The sequence below is a fragment of the Corapipo altera genome, unplaced genomic scaffold, assembly GCF_003945725.1.
Source record: "Corapipo altera isolate COAL_440 unplaced genomic scaffold, ASM394572v1 64, whole genome shotgun sequence".
Lineage (NCBI taxonomy): Eukaryota > Metazoa > Chordata > Aves > Passeriformes > Pipridae > Corapipo > Corapipo altera.
This window is the reverse complement of record NW_020884893.1, coordinates 4,615,163-4,629,242: the sequence shown is the minus strand read 5'-3', so window position 1 is coordinate 4,629,242 and position 14,080 is coordinate 4,615,163. Positions and strand designations below refer to the sequence as shown.

Here is a 14,080-nt window from a genome sequence, read left to right as displayed (position 1 = left end):
CAGGTGCGAGCGCGGCGGGCGGGGCGCGGGCGCGTTACGCACTTTGCGCAGCGGCAGCGGCGGAAGCGGCCGGCGGGAAGTGCGCGGGCGGCGCGCGCCGCGGGGCGCGGGCGCTACGCAAAGTGCGTAACGCGCGAGCGGCGCGGCCACCGACACGGCGCGGGCAGGGCAGGGCACCGCGCGTGCGCCCCGCGGCGGGGGCGGGCACGGCGGGACAGCCAATGGGAGGGCGGGGCCGCCTCGCGGGGGAAGCCAATCAGGGAGCGCGGGCGGCGGCAGGGCGGCCAATGGCGGACGGCCGGGGTTTAAAGGGGTATTTAAGGCGCGGCCGTTTGAATTCAAACAGATGCGCTGCGGCCTCTGAGGCGGCCGGGCTGGGGTGAGAATAGGGATATCGGGAAGGATAGAGAGGGCCCCGAGGCTTTGTGCGAGTGTATCTGTTCGCTGGGGGCGTCCCTGCGGCTTTGGGGGGTTCCCTACCTGCCGGAGGGTCCCGGTGTTGCTGGGGGGTGGTCTCTGCCCGCAGAGGGGTCTCTGTCCTTCTGCAGGGAGATCCTGTGATTCTGAGGGATTGCCGAGGAATCCCTGTGGTTGTGGGGATGTTCTCTGCCCGCCGGGAGGGTCCCTGCGGTTCTAGAGGGTGTCCCTGCCCGCCGAGGGGTCCCTATGGCTCTGTGGGGTGTCCCTGCCCCCCGGGGGGGCCGCCCCGGACGGCGTTCGGTGGCGGCGGAAGGTGGTTGTTGATAAGAGCCCGAGAGCTCGCGTGTTCTTTGAGCTGACCCCTATTCCCCACCGTCTCCTCCCAGGCCGAGCCGGGTGTCCCTCTCCTCGGGCGCTATGGACAGGAGCAAGAAGGAGAACTACGCCGCCTACCCCGGCCGCGCTGCCAAGGTAAACGTCCGAATTACGAGGTTTTTATATTAGTTCTCCTGAGCCATTTCTTATGCTGGATCGCTGGTCTTGCTACGTGAATTCTCGTGAGATTGCCACGAAGATTCTGTGGGTCTGTCTGGTTGGGTCTGGGGTTGGCAGTTTTTGCTTTATTTTTTAGTGGGGGCGTTGGTGAGGTGTATTTCTCTCCGGAACTAGAGATTATAAACTTCGTGGTAATGTTACTCTTCTGTAGCTTTCTCTTGGAGAGAACAGTGCCTAGAGCTTACTTTTTTTTATTGTTGCTAATATTAGCGTAACTTGATTTGGGAAATCCTCCGTACGTTATAAGTACTTTAAGATCTCTTAGAGAGAGAGTAAGTGTGTAAAATCAAGTTATTCCAGATAGTTTCCAAAAGCAAGCACTGTGTCAATGTTGCTGTTAACCCACACATGCAGCAGTGCTCAAGATCACCCTGATTACATATATTTTCTATTTAGAAACACAAGCACTTTCTCACTTTTTTAACTTAATACCAAATAGTCCTGGTGAGGTTTTGGATTAGCATAAACAAAGCTTCCTTTTAATGAACCTGTCAACGTGTTATTTTTAGTGAACTGAATCAGAAATAATATCTAAGGGGAGAAAAAAGTACAAACTGTTGCATAAGCACAATTAGAGGGTCAAAAATGTAGGAATGCTGATCATTAGCATTTGAACTTAACTGTAGCCAAAGGACTCTAAAATGACTAAGATTTTCTTAAATATAAATTAACTTTTCTCACTGGAAACAAAAGATTGAAAGTATAAAAGCAGGTGAACCTTCTGAATTTGCTTTGTTCTGCTGAACTCCTCTTGCAGTGCAAGATAGATTAGGATGGACAGTACTAAGGGCAGCAGTGACTCAAAGCTGGGCATGTGTTTGTAGCGAGCATCTGCTGTCTTGATACCTTTGGCTGATGTTCTTCAGATGTGGAAAAGTTCTGCTATGAGTTTTTCTAAAATTAACATAAATCTTTCCTTTTTGCAGGTTGTTAATCCCCTTGGGGATGGCCCCAGACGTGTCCCTGTGTCTCAGCACACTGCCCAGAGCCAGTTACTGACCAGTGGAGCTCAAGCACAACGTGTCCTGTGTCCTGCAAACCTTCCCCAGCGAGTTCCTGTGCAATCCCAAAAACCTGTGCTGTCAACCCAAAAACTGTGCCAAAACCCAGCAGCGCAGCAGCTCCGACCCAAACAGCCCGTCCAGGCCACTGTGAAGCCTCGATTTCCGAGCAAGAACAGCGAGAAACCCCAACAGGCTCCAGGGCCTGGTAATTGTGAGGATGATGTGCCTGTGGTCACACAGCTGTGACACTGGGGATACTCCTGTGAACCAGAGTGGAGTGCAGGAAACCTAAAGCTGCTGCTAATCTGGGAACAGCCCTGTAGAGAAGTTCTTTGCTGTGCCCCAAAACAGAAGAGCAGCACGTGCTTCACCTTAGATGTTAATGCACTATCCTTGTAAACGAATCTTCAGACTGATCATTTAGAGCCAAAATGTGTGTTAAAAACTTCCAGGTGCTCACTGGCCAGCTCTGAGTTAATGTAATTTGCACTCAAATTTTGAGGTTTTAGAGGATTGATGTTAATCTTCTATATACAAGAATATACTTTGGGGGTAGGGGGAACCTCATGCAGTTCATTTTTTAAGAAAGTTGTTAAAATTACATTTTGCTAGCCCTGTTTCTTTCCCAGTGGTCAGCTATGCCTGGTTGCTTAAAGTGTCATAGAATGTATTCTAAGAATGTCTTCAGATAGTGCACAAAGGTTAGATTTGTTCCTGTGTGAGTGTTTGTAGGTCTGGTTCATAAATTGATTTACTTCTCTGTTCATAGCAAAAAATCCTGAAGCAGAAAGCACCTCTAAACAGAAAACTGAAGAGACTGCCAAAAAGAAAAGTGAAGAGACTAAAAAGTAAGTTTTATACCTAAATTCTAGATAACTGAGGCCTGTTGGATTAGGCTTGTTTTTAACTTCTAGAACTTCATGCTACACTTAAACTGAAGGCTGCTTGAGCCCCTTAGTTGTGGAGACTGATGATCCCTACACTTTGCAGTGATAACATGTGAAACACTAGGAAATCTTCCTTTGAACTGAAAATTCTCAGGAACAAGGATTTGCTGTAAACTAAACAAAACTTTATGCTAAATGCAGAGTAGCTCTCCCCATGATAGCTGCTGCTCCAATCATGAGATGCACTCTTGAAAATAAAGCCTCCTTCATCTGGGCAAGAGGCTGGAGTCTAATTCAGGATGAAGTTGGATTTGTTTGTGGCTGCTTTAAATAGTTCTGACATGCACTACTGATGTGTTTTTGTTAAATGTATCCAAAGGAGCCAGTTCTGATTTTGTAGTAGTGTGGTTGGTGTTAGTCTCTATTTATTATCAAGGTTAGTCTGCATAAATTTTAGGAAGGAATAAAATAGCTTTCAGAACTTCCTTTTGGAAAGTCTCATTGCATACTTTTAGTCTTATGGTGTTCTCTTCAAGACTAAAATCACTAAGAATCTATTGAACATGAGCATTAAAAGTGACTGTAAATTTAGGAGGCAAAGCTCAAAAAGAATCTAGCTTTTAACTTTCCTCTTCCAGAAGGCAATGGTCCCTTGAAGATTTTGAAATTGGTCGTCCTCTGGGGAAAGGAAAATTTGGGAACGTTTACCTGGCACGTGAAAAACAGAGTAAATTTATTCTTGCACTGAAAGTGCTCTTTAAAACACAACTTGAAGAAGCCGGTGTAGAACATCAACTAAGAAGAGAAGTTGAAATACAGTCCCATCTTAGGTAAAGTTTAGTGACTAATTACTCTGCTTTGTTTGCATTCAAATAAATAAAGTAACCTGGATTCTGATAAGGTTTCTTTATGATAAGATTTCTTCTTTCTTGAAAGAAAAGTTTCTTTTTAAACATATGACACCCTGGTATTCCTAGTCAGGATTTTTGCCTTTCTGCACCACAATTTACCTTTGTCTGCCTTGCAATGAAGTGACTTCTGGTTACAAATCTTCCTATTATAAAAATGCTGCTTGGATTTATGTGGCTGCAGTTTCTCGAGTCTGAGCTTGTTTCTGGTGTTCTGCTTCCTGGAAAATAGGAAGAAATTGAGTTTTCACAGAAAATACATAAGCTTCAATTCCTAAACCTATAGGAATTGGCACCTTCAGTGGTAATTAGTCTTCCAGCTGCTGTAGAAAATTATGTTCAGAAGATAAGAATTAGCCAATCTCTTGGCTGGCTGCTTCCAGTAGGGACTCTAAGCTGCTGCTTTGGTGAACACCATCTCTCTGCTATGAAGCTCTTTTTGATTTGTTGTGATCTGAAGGAACACTTATGAAGTTCACATGCTGGTCTTGAAATGGGAGAGGCAGGAAAGGGAAATTAAAGGTTTTGGACAAATACCTTGTTCAGAATAACACTTAAATCTCTTTGCAGGCACCCCAACATTCTCAGATTATATGGCTACTTCCATGATGCCAGCAGAGTCTACCTGATTCTAGAGTATGCACCTCGTGGAGAAGTCTACAAAGAACTTCAGAAGCTCATCAAGTTTGATGAACAAAGAACTGCTACTGTAGGTTGTTCCAGCTTCCTATACATCACTTTTAGTAGCTGGAATATCTGCAGGATAAAGCCAGCTCTTCACATAAAGTTCTGTATTCTGCTATGACACTGAGATTCCTTGGATGCTGGTTTGCATATGGGCTTGTGACAGGGAATAAGTTGGGAACACAGTTACATTAGTGCTGTGTAATAATGCATGTTCACAACTGCTTGATTTTGCAAGTGCTTGGTCACTTCAGGCACAGCCTGTATTGCCAGATTTGAAGGGTTTAAGGAATAATTGCTTTAACTTAACACTACTGATTATGCCTAGAAAAAGCTGTACTGCAGCCAGATAAACTCTAGTGACAATGTCTTTATTAAAGGTTGTTCTCTCTCAACACAGTACATCACTGAACTAGCAGATGCCCTCTCATACTGTCATTCCAAGAGTGTCATTCACCGAGACATCAAGCCAGAAAATTTGCTGCTTGGCTCAAATGGAGAGTTAAAAATTGCTGACTTTGGATGGTCAGTGCATGCTCCATCATCTAGGTGAGAATTCAATGTAGTGAAATCTTTCTCTAGTGAAAATAGCAGTTTTTGTGTCACACAGTTGTGGAATGGAGATGAACTTCTTAAAATACTGGGGAAAAAATGCTACCACAACAAAGGTCTTAATAGTGAACTGGTGTAGCAGAGGAGTTGTTGTTATCCTGTTTTTTCAACAGTTCAAACCTTGCTGACCCTGAAAGAGGGTTGGGTGGAGGGTTACAGTGGTCTCTGAGATGACAGACCAACACTGGCAATATGGTTATTTCCCACTGAGTGTGAAATTGCACCTAAAAAAAGAGGACTGTATTTGTTCTCACAAGTGAGTTGAAGAAAGGAGAGAGAAAAGTGATTGCAGGGACTGAGATAGAAGGAGAAAATGTACTGCTGGCAGTTCTTTGCCAGGTATTCTGGTGGTGCTGAGCCCATTCAGGTGGACTATACTGAGGTAGGTACTGATGATGGTCAGCATTAGTTTTTATCTGGCTCTGGAAATAGATCCTATAATTGCCATAATCAGTGATTAACTTGGACTTTCCTGCAGGAGAACAACTCTCTGTGGGACACTTGACTACCTGCCTCCTGAAATGATTGAGGGAAGAACACATGATGAAAAGGTGGATATTTGGAGCCTGGGAGTTCTGTGCTATGAATTCCTTGTAGGGAAACCACCATTTGAAGCAGCAACATATCAGGAAACCTACAGAGCTATTTCTAGGGTAAGTGCCAGTGCTCATTTGGACAAGTTGCCTTTCAGCTTTAGAAATTTTGAATGACAGATGTATTTTCACTAGAACTGTAGCATGACATAATGATCTGTTTAAAACTGTATCCCCAAGACTGTCTTCAGTCATTCAGTGCAATGACTATAAAGAGACTTCAAGATACCTTGTCTTGCTTCCTTGGTTCTACCCTGTTTCTGCCTACATCTGAATTTCTATGTTTCATAAAGCAACTCATCTTCTAACAGCTTTTCTAATTGATAAAATGAATATTTAACATTCAAGGTGTTATTAAAAATACATAACTTTTCCTGTTGCAGACCCCAGAAAGGTTTCAGCAAACTAGTTCTGTTTGAAGCAGGCTGAAAATATACACAACTATACAAATACTTGTACAAGCAGAGAGAGCCTTGTTCAGGATTATGATGAAATTATTTGATCTCATCTTTGGTTCTGTAGTTTGGTTATTGCCAAAGAACTTTTTCCCTCATCTTTAGTGTCCTTTTTTTCCTAGGTGGAGTTCAAGTATCCTCCATTTGTAACAGAAGGTGCGAGGGATTTAATTTCCAAGCTTCTGAAGCACAACCCATTCCATCGACTGCCCCTGAAGGATGTTCTTCTCCATCCCTGGATCACAGCAAACTCTACAAAGATGCCCAGCAGCAGAAAGAGTGATGTTGCTGCCCCATCCAAAACGTAGTTTTAGGAGGACCTTATGGGATCAACAAGAGGAGTCTTGTACTGTGACTACTGTAATGCTTACAAATAGAAAAAGCAGGTCTTGGAATCTAATGGCAATTGGAATCCTTGTTGTTGTCTTACACTCTAATTGCAACATAAAGTTCTTTGACTTCCAGCTGGAGGTTGTGGAATATTTAATATACTTGATATCCAGGTACTTGTGGGCCAGGTTTGATGTGTTAAGCTGTTCAAGGCTCTTGTGGTCAGTCCTGGTAATGGTTTGTTGTTCCAACCAGAGGAAGTTGTTGCTTTGGCTCATTGAACAGTGCAATATCCTGGAGGAACCTGCTCCTCGCTTCCTGGGCTGCTAAGGGTGTCTTAACTGTGGTGTAACCTGAGACTGAGAGAGTTGATGAATGCATTTCTCAAGTGTTTTAAAAATGATGTGTCAGTTATTTTTTTGTCTCTAGTTTGTTTTCAATGTGAGCACTCAACTTTGAAATAAAGATTTGTTACACTGCAGCCAGCATGCTGGGGTTCCTTGTGGCACTGGTTGTCTCTAACAGCAGCACAACTGAACTCCTCCTCTGTGGTCACTGAGTAAGTTTAATTCCCACCTCTGTCAAAAAGGAAGCTGGTATAAAGTTCTTTTCAGAGTGCTGGTACCACCAAGCAGGTACACTTAATTAATGGAAACTGCATTAATGGAAAAAAAGCACTTAAGTACTATCTTAAATTAGCATGAATTACTATCCCTCAATCCCAAATCAGGATTACAAGGTAAGTACCAAAGGTGTTGCTCCTTACCTTGTTAATTTATTTAGACTTTAGCCTGCTTTGTCCTTTCTTAAATGAATTCATTCAAACACAACATGATCTGCAAGCACTTCTAAGAGAAAGGTCTGGAAAGTATTGTTATCAAATAGGATATGTCATAGTAACATCTGGCATTGGAAGACATTCTCTAAAATGTACCAAGGGTCAGGACCTTTGCCACCAAAATCTGCAGGCCAACTATTTTCCAGTAAAACACTTCATGCAAACTAAGAGAAAGCAATTTATTGTATTTTCATTATAAGACTTCAATGTCATCTTCACTATTTTACAAATGCTTTTAAAAAAATGATCCTTTTACAAGCAAGGATTCTAGAATTCAAAATATATTCTCAAATTAATTTAAAATATACTTTGCCAAAAAACCACTTCATCTAAACAAATTGCCAGTAGTTTATACAACCATCTTTATAAGTAATCTGAATTCTGGTCATAATTTATATGAAGCTGTTTCCTTTTACAGCAAGAAAACTCTAGTGCTGGTGCCTTGTAATGACCTTTGCTTTAAATTATTCCAGCTTTACATGTGATTTTGAGAAAGAGAAGGAAGAGTAAAAGCTTGTTCTGTCAAGTTCAGGACAAAATAGACTTAGCAGAACTGATTCTAAATAAGAAAACAAGGCTGCCTCATACTTATTCTGGAATTCTTTTATTATTATGTGGCTCTTGTCTTACACTCTAATTGCAACATAAAGTTCTTGACTTCCAGCTGAAGCTTGTGGAATATTTAATATACTTGAAATCCAGGTAACTGTGGGTTTGATGTAAGGTGCACTTCAAAATATATTCTCAAATTAATTTAAAATATACTTTGCAAAAAACCCACTTCATCTAAACAAATTGCTAGTAGTCTATAAAACCATCTTTATTTTAAGTAATCTGAATTCCAGTCATAATTTATATGAAGCTGTTTCTTTTTACAGCAAGAAAATTAGTTTAGTGCTGGTGCCTTCTAATGACTTTTAGGTACATTTGCTTTAACTGATTCCAGCTTTATATGTGATTTTTGAGAAAGAACAAGCTTTGACTATTCCTTCAATTTTAGGACAAAACAGACTATCAGAACTGATTCTAAATGAAGACAACAAGGCTGCCTCCTACTTATTCTGGAATTCTGTTATCTTTGTACAGATGGAGCTGGGAAACTTCAGTGCATCCAACCTGCCTCTGGATTGGACTTTCTATGTGAGGAAGGAGTTAAGGTGCAATTTAATTTTATGGCAATAGGCTGCTCATAACAAGAAGTTATTTGCTCTTTTTCTCCCTCAGCCACCTCTCATCCTCATCTCATGATTCCTTCCTATTAATTCACTAAATTTCAGAAAAAAAAATTGATCACCAGGGCAACTTCCTCTCTTTTACTTTAATCAAATTCCTCTATGGGCACATCTGTCAGAGCCACCTTGGGGCCAGTGTAAGGACAAAGAGAAGGTGAAAAGACCTGGAAGGAGGAACAGGTCCAAAACCCCACAGATCTGGCTCAGCCTGTCTCACACCAGCACAGTTCTGAGTCTCAAAGCCAGGCTTACCCCAGAATGTTACCCTGACTACTCAGTTTTGGGATTCAGTCTTCAGTTGGAAGGTAGAATGTGAAAATGCACATGTGTATCTACATTCTAATAGAAGCGGAAGGAAAAGCAGAAAAATAGAATAAGGAAAGGAAAAGCAGCTGTAATTGATACATTCACCAGTCTCAGTCAAAACCACAGGAACTGTTCCTCTGAAGCTATGAATTGGAATGTCTGGACTTCAGGTGCAGGTTCAGGACTCCTTCACAGGAGCAGAAACTGCTCGGGTTACTTTTAAGACAAAAATGTGTTTCCAGTACAAAGCCAGATCTCAGGACATTAAAACACCACAGCTTGTCTCTGACTTGATTCTCTTTGGAGTATGTTCACATAGGAGGTAACTCTGGTTACACTGATTTCAGTAGACTCAAGATCCCTTCTGAGTCTATAGGCATAAAAAAAAAATAAAGCAGTTCAGTAAGACCAGCTCCCAGCCTATAAATAAAACACATTTTCAAACAATAAAATCTTGGAATATGGAAGTAGTACAATGGAGCTGTAGTTTCAGACCAGTGTACCACTTATTCTGGCTAAAACAATTATCACTGCAATAATTATAGGGGTACTCCCACTAAAGTTAATTCACTGTATGTGTTGTACTACAAGACAGGCCATACCAAAAGCCTTTTCCTAACAAAAGAAACACCCACTTGCCCCTTTAGATTACAATATAAACTCTTACCAAAAGAACTACCTGTGTAGTAGGATACTATTCTATTGGAAAGAGAATCTTACTGTTCCTCAGCTACACAGTAAGGAACTAATGCTGAGACTCAGTTCTGACAAGGAAAAAAAATTAAGGCCCAGAAAGCAAGATTATAAAGCCCCAGAATGTGTTAAGAGACTGCTCGTTGTAAAGCATTTATACTACCAGTTGCAGTGGAAACCAGACACCATTTTAACAGGTTTTTCCAAAGGAGAGGTGGCAAAAGGGAAAGAAGGTAAGGAGAGCATTTTTCACAGTGACATTTACCTGAAAGAACAAGTCAGAAATGCAAGATGAGGTCAGCACAAACATAGAATCCAAGGAAGTCTTTTATAGAAACTTTGTGGATATGGAGCATTTAAAAACCCAAATCCAGTGACAAATCATCACGGGTTGGAGGCAGGAGGTTTGAAGAACCCGATTTTGCGGCAGTACCGGACAACAAAGGGCACAGAAACCACCGTGATGCTGATCCGGACCGGAGCAAACAACTTGTGCACAGCATAGGCCAGGACAAAGGTGCTGGTGCCTGCAGCCATCCTGGACTGCAGGGAGGATTCACTGAAACCAAGCTTCAGGAGAACTGCAGTCATATCCACACCGCTGGGGGGACAGAGAACAAGGCTCCTTTAGTTAATTCTAAGGTTTGTATTTTTTAAAATATAAAGCGCAGTTTAACGTGGCGCACTTCCAGCTCTGGAATTGATGTGCAAATTAGATGCTGTTAAATGTTGAAAAGAATGGGTTATTTCAGCAGTAACAGCTTAAATTACTTCTGTATCAACAACACATGCAGTATTTCCCAATTTCAATTTTTTTCTTAAATTGGCAAGTTCCTTGTGAAGTCAAATATCTCCTCAGTTTTCCAAATGTACGGTTGCAGCACGTGCATGGAAAATACTGATAGAATCACAGAATGGTTTGGGCTGGAAGTGATCTTAGAGATCATCTAGTTCCAACCCTTCAGCTCAGCCTTTGGAGAGAAAATAATCTATTTTTCCACACAGGGATTTTCAAAAAGTTAGTGTGAATTTGTGTTGGACATGTGTCTTTCCAAATTTCACAATAAAGCCAATCCTGTCTCTGGAGGAAATTTATCACTTAAACATAGAATAATAGAAACCAAATGAAGTACCTGTTGTTGGGCTTAGAGTGTTCTAACACAGGGGTACAAAGCTGTTACAATGAGAAGTATCTTATATAAAATCTAGCAAGTGAAGGAAGTAGTATGGATCTCAAATGAGCATTATCAACCAAATCCATGAATATGTTAGTTCTCTATACACACAGCAGCTTTCATCAAGGTTCCTGTGTTTGGAGCAATTTTTCAGAAGAAGTTGTTAGTGTGACTTTTCTCCCTTCAGTTGCCAGTACATTACCTTTTAACTGGGAGTTCATTGTCACCCTGTGCCACAAAGTAGTAAATGGGAGAAATTCCTGTATTCCCACTGGAGTCAAGAGGAAGCAGCAGGGAATGTTTGTCCCCTCAGCTGAAACACCTCATTTCAGCAGACATTTGTACCTGATGCACTCCCACCAAAGCCACACACACAATTTCCATATACATTGCATGTTCTTTTTACTCTAATCCTGTTTTAGTGGCCGTTGTTTCCTGCAGTTCAACTGCAGAAACTGTGTTCAACACCCAGAAAAATAAGTTTATCTCTAAGCCCCAATGCTTTTGCATGGCTCTATCTCTACAGACCATGGCACTGTGTGAGAACAAGAGATATCTCTGCCAAACAAAGACATTCTCTCCTCTGTTCAGTTACTCTGGTGCAGTCTCTGCTGTTTTCACTGACGGTGAACCTGTGCAAAAATATCATGCACAACTTCTCTCATGGCTGATGGGAGATCAGACCCACTTATGGACCCATCCACCCTCAAAATTCAGGTTACTGTGTATAGATCCTACAGGCATAAGGTACATGTCTCCTGCCAGAAATAAGCACAATGCTTAATATATCTTTCTTGGCTAAACCACTACTTTGAGGCAACAGACAACTGTACAAACCTCACCTTGACACGGCCAGGTAGAAGATTCCTAGAGACACTAATGAAATTCCAACATGGAATGAAACCCCTACAGCACCATATTCTTTAAAAACTTGTTTCAGCTGCTGGGATTTGTTGAGTTTCTTGTTCTCACCACTGGGATCAGTGGCTGTGTATTTGGGGGGTTCATGTGCATCCTAAAGAGAAAACAAAAGTATCTATTAGTATTAAGCACAAGATCATATTCCAGTCAGTTGAACCAATGTGAAATAATGAAAGAAGTGTCTTGCAAACAGTGATTTGGGAAAACAGTAACACACTTCTGCTCTTTCACATCAGCAGAGCAGATGCCTGTGGCAGAGCCCAGGCAAGGTCCCTTTTCCCAAGTATTCTTATCAAAGGGATACACTGATCTTGGTGTAAATTCTTGCATAATTCAGTTTTCATAATTAAAATCAGATTATTTAATCCAAATGTGTTCCGAGGCACACCCACACAACTGTTTGAGAGATGAGACTGAGGTGGCAGAGCCCCTTGCTTACACCCACTGCTCAGCTTTCCACAGTGAATTCTTGGAACGCAGCTTTTTATTCCAGGGCTAAGCAGCTGGTGGCACTGGAAGCCAACCTGACACCAGGCTGCTGCTGGCTTAGTAATAACTCACTGGTGGAAGAGATCCAGTGTTTAAGTTCCTATAAATCACCCTGTGCAGATCAGCTGATAAAAGGAAGAACTGCGGAACTGCAAGTGCTGACAGCAACGAGCAATTTTGTTGCCACGGCGTAGACAACAACTACAAGGACGTGCCAGGGCTGGTGTGAAGAGCCCAACTGCACTGAAATGTTTGTCAGAGTAGAAGTGATTGACAGCTTTTTATCTGGGCACATTTAAAGTGCAAAACTTCACACTAAACAGCCCAAAGTAAACTGAAATCAGACACTGTTGATAGCAACAAGACAGCCTCTCTGGGCTTGCCAGAGAAGAAATACTGACAGGAGCGTCAGGATCCAGCAAATGAGGAAAAAAACCACTCAAAACTATTTTTTAAGCAAGCTCACTAATGAAAAGAATGGATTCATAGTTAGACACTCTAATTACTTTCAGCCCCTGGAAGGAATTAGATTCCATGGTTGTACTCCATGGCTCCTGCTTCACTGTGTTTCAGAACACATCCTCTCATTCTTCAGTGTCATTATAGGAAGGAATTATTTACTGGGGAGGAGGGAAAAATGCTGTTTTGACTCCCAGCTTGTAAAATTTAAATACTGAGTTGCTGAATGCAACTATCTGAATAACAAAATAGTTTCATAATACCTTCTGCCAAAAGCTGTTCCAACAATTCAATCACTGCCACATGCTTAGTCAAGAACACTCATTTATTCTACAGCATCATTTTCTTAAAAGCCAAGCATGGTTTGAATGGTATTTTAATACTTAATAGCTTACAGTGAATTTTTCATACAAACAAAGATGGTCATTATCTATTTAAGGAGCAAAACGTGGATTTTCCTCAGAAGGCTGCTGAGAAAACAGGATCTGACAAACTACAGAGGTACATGAGCCTCAGGGGAACTGTGGTACAGATGGATCATATGTACTAAAAAAATGCTTGTTCTCATCATTCAAGCCCATTCCAATTCACTTGTGTTCCCAGTCTCACACACCAGGCAATTTTGGAATGATGTTGAAGCAAGACGTTAAAATAGAATCACTTCAGCAGATGTGATTTGGACCACCCAGGGTGGTCATGCCCTGAATAATGCACAGCTTAGCAAAGAAAGCTGCTGCTGCTACAGTATTTCTGCTAGAAACACAATTTTATTCACATAATTTCGGTGATTTAAGGCATGAAAACGCGTCTGAAACATCCTGTTATGCTTTGTAACGAGGCTACAGAAATCACCCTGCAAATTAAAATGCAGAAATTGAAACTATAAACGAGGCGTATTGGAAAGCTCACATTCACAGTCTTGGCAACAGCAGGCGTAAAACAGCTCCCCGTCTCCTACAGAAACCGGGGATAAACAGGATCTAATGATCCCATGGCCTCGGGTTGGGGGGGTGGGATGGGTGGGACCGAACTTCTAAAGGCACCCCAAGAAACCCTGAAAAACGCTTGGAGGTCAGGGCATTTTGTGCTTTAAGCCAAAGCTCGCCCGCTCCCCACCGAGAGGCGCCCCCTCGCCCCCCTCACGTACCTTGGCGGAGCTGCCGGCGGCGCATCCCCGGGGGATCGGCGGCGGCACCGGCGGCCGGAGCGCGGCCCAAGCGGGCCGGGGGACGCGGGGCCCGGCGGGGCCCGGCGGGCTGTGGGGACACAGGCGGGGACACAGCCGGGCCAGGCGGTACATGGCTGTTCATGGCACCGGGGCGGCCCCGGCCCTGCGCGCATGACGAGCCCCACACACGCCGCAAACCCGCCTCCTTAAAGCCGCAGCGGCCCCGTTCGCGGGGCTGCGTGAGGCGGGGGCACCTTCCACCGCACCGGCTTTTAGTTTGAAGCCGTTTCCATGTCACTCAAGGGGCTTGTAAATAGTCGCAGAGCCGGAGGATATCCTGGGTTGGAAGGG

General features: G+C 42.8%; 2 protein-coding genes across 5 annotated transcripts in view; one reads left to right on the top strand and one right to left on the bottom strand.

Moving 5' to 3' along the window:
• AURKA (aurora kinase A) overlaps nt 1–6,929 on the top strand; it is a 7,539-nt gene extending 610 nt beyond the window's left edge. The window contains exons 1-9 of one of the 4 annotated variants that reach the window (XM_027645849.1): nt 215–313; nt 807–891; nt 1,902–2,184; nt 2,749–2,827; nt 3,505–3,696; nt 4,345–4,483; nt 4,859–5,007; nt 5,549–5,723; nt 6,241–6,929. In XM_027645849.1, the coding sequence (XP_027501650.1) occupies nt 222–313; nt 807–891; nt 1,902–2,184; nt 2,749–2,827; nt 3,505–3,696; nt 4,345–4,483; nt 4,859–5,007; nt 5,549–5,723; nt 6,241–6,426 (1,380 nt within the window). In that variant the 5' untranslated portion in view covers nt 215–221 and the 3' untranslated portion in view covers nt 6,427–6,929. Of the gene's footprint in view, nt 1–214; nt 392–806; nt 892–1,901; nt 2,185–2,748; nt 2,828–3,504; nt 3,697–4,344; nt 4,484–4,858; nt 5,008–5,548; nt 5,724–6,240 lie in introns of those variants that run through there. The other 3 variants (XM_027645848.1, XM_027645850.1, XM_027645851.1) reach the window with 3 other exon arrangements.
• A 2,621-nt stretch (nt 6,930–9,550) lies between these two features.
• On the bottom strand, nt 9,551–13,861 carry FAM210B (family with sequence similarity 210 member B). The gene is made up of 3 exons (XM_027646059.1): nt 13,709–13,861; nt 11,535–11,707; nt 9,551–10,118 (listed from the first exon to the last, which is right to left on the bottom strand). The coding sequence occupies exons 1-3, from the start codon at nt 13,859–13,861 to the stop codon at nt 9,902–9,904; spliced, it is 543 nt and encodes a 180-aa protein (XP_027501860.1). The 3' UTR covers nt 9,551–9,901.
• Nucleotides 13,862–14,080: the final 219 nt, after the last annotated feature.